Genomic DNA, 4,951 nt, shown 5'->3' with positions numbered 1-4,951 from the left:
ACATGGATCGGCATTGATAAGCAGATTACGCAGATTTTTGTGGCGGCCTTCGTAGCGACCACCCTTCGCTGTAGAAACGGCTTACGAAGTCACCGCCACACTTTTAATAGCGGGCCGACCGGTCCGCTGGAACAGTGAACAGAAAGATGAAAACCCAAACACTCGGATTAAATGAAAGTCGGTACTTATCTTTATTAACGACGATACAGAACACAGTGGTGAACATGGTCTACAGAAATCTGTCTAGTTCGAGTCGGAGCGGCTAGGTCAGCGTCGGCTGACGACAAACAACAACTCTGCTGCGATGAACACACAACTGACTAGCAAGTACACAATGCGGTCGAGTATACAACTGAGCGGCGAATACAGAAACTGTCCTAGCGCTCGCGACTCCAGCGCTTAAGAAGCCAGAAGCCAGCGGTGGCACGCGCAGACTTGCGGCGATTTCCTGTCTCGCTGGCGCTGCTTATGCGGACGACGTCCGGACTTTGATGCTGCCAACCTTTTGGCAGCGGGCTCGGTTGGCATTACTGGCTAGGATATAACACTCCTCCCCCCCAAATCGCCGCACCGTCGTGGAATAATGACGTGGCGAGCGTCGACGGCGGGGGAGGGGTCTGGCCGCAGACGTAGCAGAAGAGAACGGGGCGGAGACTGTTGTCGGTGGCAGTCCCCGGTCCGCACCCCAGCATTTTCTGCGCGGGGCCTCGGGAAACACCGACTGAAAACCGAGGTCAGGGTGCACGCCTGTGACCACGGCGCAGCTTCTGGTACTGGACGCAACGGGGCGTCGGGACCCACGAAAAGAGGCAGCGTCTCCTGACGCTGCGTCGATGGCTGCTGAGTGGGCGCCGGACAAGGCGCTGCGGTGTCAGACTCCTTGGGGGTGCCCAAGGAAAGCGGCTGCAGTACAGGCTGCACAGCCACCGCTTGGGAAGGCGGCCCGGCTGAGGGGTCGACGTCCATCAGCTCCGAAGGCGGTGGTGACCGAAGAGGGACCGCAGGCGCCGGAGCGACCACCCGGGGCGCTCCCGTATGAAGCTGCGCGGGAGGCATCAACGGGACGGGTCGTCGGCGTGGTAGCGGCGACTGCTGCTGCTGCTGTCCTGGGGGCGGTAGCGAAGTCAGAAGGCGCGGCTGGAACCCGCCGCGGACCAAATCTGTGGACAAAGAACGAGCGGCAGAATCCGGGCGGCCAGCACGGCGCAACTGGTTCTGATGCCTCCTGTGCACCCCAGTAGCACATTGAACAGTATAAAAACCGCGACCCTGGACACTTATCACGGTACCACGTTCCCAACGACGGCGACCGTGATAAACTCTGAAAAAAATGGCGTCGTTGCGCTGAAAACGCGTGCGATGCTCAGAAGCGGCGGGTCGATCCGGGGGGTCCAACAACCGTAGTAGGGTGCGATGACAACGGCCGTGGAGAAGCTCCGCAGGCGAAGGGCCGTCGCGTGGCGTGGTCCGGTACGACGACAGGAACGTGATGAGGGCCCGCTGACGAGTGTGCGTAGCACGAAGGCGGTCCATATGATCCTTGAATGTGCGTACAAAACGTTCCGCTGCACCATTCGATTGAGGGTGGAACGGCGGAGTAAGAACATGGCGAATGCCATTGGCAGAACAAAAACCTTCAAATTCAGCAGAGGTAAATTGTGGACCATTGTCAGACACTAAAACTTCTGGAAGACCCTCAATACAAAAAATTGAAGTCAACGCCTGTATAGTTTGTGCAGACGTTGTAGACTGCATGGACACAACAAACGGAAAATTACTAAATGCATCTATCACGATGAACCAACGAGAATGCCAATATGGGCCAGCGAAATCAATATGTACTCGCTGCCAGGGACCGGCAGGGCGTGCCCACTCAAAATAGCGTTGAGGCGGAGCAGCTTGGTGTTCGGCACACGTCGAACAATCTGTAGACATCTGCGTAATCTGCTTATCAATACCGATCCATGTACAATGACGGCGGGCAAGCTGCTTGGTGCGGACCACTCCCCAATGACCTTGATGCAACAAGTCGAGGACCTTGGATTGGAGCACTTGGGGAACCACTACACGAAGCTGGTCATTCTCGGTGCGTAACAGCAAAACTCCGTGCGAAACAGACAACAGATGACGTTGCGGATAATAGCGACGAACCACAGGATCCGATATGTCCTTTGCCTTGGACGGCGAACCACGTTGAACAAAACGTAATAGTAAACTCAGATGAGGATCCGTAGCTGTCTCACGTGCCACCTGACGATAATCAATCGGAAAATCCCGGAGGGACTGATGCTCATCGGCGTCAATCTGATGGCAAGAGTCGTCAGAGGAATCGAAGACATCATCCGCAGCAATCGGCAATCTAGAAAGCGCGTCAGCGTTTGCATGCTGAGCTGTAGGCCGATACAGTATCTCATACTGGTATTGTGATAACAAAAGAGCCCAACGTTGTAGTCTCTGAGCTGTCCGCTGAGGAACTGGTTTAGACGGATGAAACAGTGACGTCAGGGGCTTGTGATCTGTTACCAAATAGAATGGTCTACCATAGAGGTAGTGATGGAATTTTGTGACACCGAACACAATAGCCAACGCTTCCTTGTCCAGTTGGCTATAATTACACTGAGCCTTGTTTAGCAATTTAGAGGCGAACGCAATAGCACGTTCGGTGTTCCCGACTCGGTGAGACAACACAGCACCGAGGCCGAAAGAAGAAGCATCACAAGCTAACACCAGAGGCTTGTTAGGGTCGTAATGGACCAGACAACGATCATTCAATAAAGCCTCTTTAAGCTGCTGAAGGGCTGATTGGCAATCAGCCGAACACACAAACGGAACATTCTTACGGCGGAGACGATGCAACGGTGCAGCAATCTGTGATGCATTAGGTATAAACCTAATATAATATGTCAATTTGCCAAGAACTGCTTGCAATTCATGCAGATTGCGAGGGGCGGGCAAATCACGAATAGCTGCTAAATGTGACTGGGAGGGATGAATACCTTGAGCATTAATAACATGTCCCAGATACTCCAACTCCGTAAGGAAAAATGAACATTTATCGATGTTGCAACGTAGGCCTGCCTAAGACAACACTGTAAACAAACACTCCAAATTACGGAAATGTTCAGCAGGCGTCCGACCAGACACAACAATATCGTCTAAATAGTTGCAACACGATGGCACATTAGCCAGAAGTTGTGGCAAAAAACGCAGAAAAACAGCTGGAGCTGACGCACAACCAAAAGGCAAGTCGGTACTTATCTTTATTAACGACGATACAGAACACAGTGTTGAACATGGTCTACAGAAATCTGTCTAGTTCGAGTCGGAGCGGCTAGGTCAGCGTCGGCTGACGACAAACAACAACTCTGCTGCGATGAATACACAACTGACTAGCAAGTACACAATGCGGTCGAGTATACAACTGAGCGGCGAGTACAGAACTGTCCTAGCGCTCGCGACTCCAGCGCTTAAGAAGCCAGAAACCAGCGGTGGCGCGCGCAGACTTGCGGCGATTTCCTGTCTCGCTGGCGCTGCTTATGCGGACGACGTCCGGACTTTGATGCTGCCAACCTTTTTGGCAGCGGGCTCGGTTGGCATTACTGGCTAGGATATAACACAGATGTCTACAGATTGTTCGACGTGTGCCGAACACCAAGCTGCCCCCGCCTCAACGCTATTTTGAGTGGGCACGCCCTGCCGGTCCCTGGCAGCGAGTACATATTGATTTCGCTGGTCCATATTGCCATTCTCGTTGGCTCTTCGTGATAGATGCGTTTAGTAATTTTCCGTTTGTTGTGCCCATGCAGTCTACAACGTCTGCACAAACTATACAGGCGTTGACTTCAATTTTTTGTATTGAGGGTCTTCCAGAAGTTTTAGTGTCTGACAATGGTCCGCAATTTACCTCTGCTGAATTTGAAAGTTTTTGTTCTGCCAATGGCATTCGCCATGTTCTTACTCCGCCGTTCCACCCTCAATCGAATGGTGCAGCGGAACGTTTTGTACGCACATTCAAGGATCATATGGACCACCTTCGTGCTACGCACTCTCGTCAGCATGCCCTCATCACGTTCCTGTCGTCGTACCGGACCACACCACGCGACGGCCCTTCGCCTGCGGAGCTTCTCCACGGCCGTCGTCATCGCACCCTACTACGGTTGTTGCACGCCCCGGATCGACCCGCCGCTTTTGAGCATCGCACGCGTTTTCAGCGCAACGACGCCGTTTTTTTCAGAGTTTATCACGGTCGCCGTCGTTGGGAACGTGGTACCGTGATAAGTGTCCAGGGTCGCGGTTTTTATACTGTTCAAGGTGCTACTGTGGTGCACAGGCGGCATCAGAACCAGTTGCGCCGCGCTGGCCGCCCGGATTCTGCCGCTCGTTCTTTGTCCACAGATTTGGTCCGCTGCGGGTTCCAGCCGCGCCTTCCGACTTCGCTGCCGCCCCCAGGGCAGCAGCAGCAGCCGTCGCCGCTACCACGCTGACAGCCCATCCCGTTGATGACTCCCGCGCAGCTTCATCCGGGAGCGCCCCAGGTGGTCGCTCCGGCGCCTGCGGTCCCTCTTCAGTCGCCACCGCCTTCGGAGCTGATGGATGTCGACCCCTCAGCCGGGCCGCCTTCCCAAGCGGTGGCTGTGCAGCCTGTCCTGCAGCCGCTTTCCTTGGGCACCCCCAAGGAGTCTGACACCGCAGCGCCTTGTCCGGCGCCCACTCAGCAGCCGTCGACGCAGCGTCAGGAGACGCTGCCTCTCTTCGTGTGTCCCGACGCCCCGTCGCGTCCAGTACCAGAAGCTGCGCCCATGGTCACAGGCATGCACCCTGACCTCGGTTTTCAGTCGGTGTTTCCCGAGGCCCAGCGCAGCCAATGCTGGGGTGCGGACCAGGGACTGCCACCGACAACAGTCTCCGCCCCGGTCTCTTCTGCTACGCCTGCGGCCAGATCCCTCCCCCG

At 55.1% G+C, this 4,951-nt stretch overlaps 1 protein-coding gene across 1 annotated transcript; it reads left to right on the top strand.

The window, feature by feature from the left end:
* Positions 1-833: 833 nt before the first annotated feature.
* Positions 834-4,684, top strand: LOC126260458 (elastin-like). The gene is made up of 2 exons (XM_049957786.1): positions 834-1,237; positions 4,396-4,684. The coding sequence occupies exons 1-2, from the start codon at positions 834-836 to the stop codon at positions 4,682-4,684; spliced, it is 693 nt and encodes a 230-aa protein (XP_049813743.1).
* The last annotated feature ends 267 nt before the right edge of the window (positions 4,685-4,951 follow it).

The sequence above is a fragment of the Schistocerca nitens genome, chromosome 5, assembly GCF_023898315.1.
Source record: "Schistocerca nitens isolate TAMUIC-IGC-003100 chromosome 5, iqSchNite1.1, whole genome shotgun sequence".
NCBI classification, from domain to species: domain Eukaryota; kingdom Metazoa; phylum Arthropoda; class Insecta; order Orthoptera; family Acrididae; genus Schistocerca; species Schistocerca nitens.
This window is presented reverse-complemented; position numbering and strand designations above follow the sequence as displayed.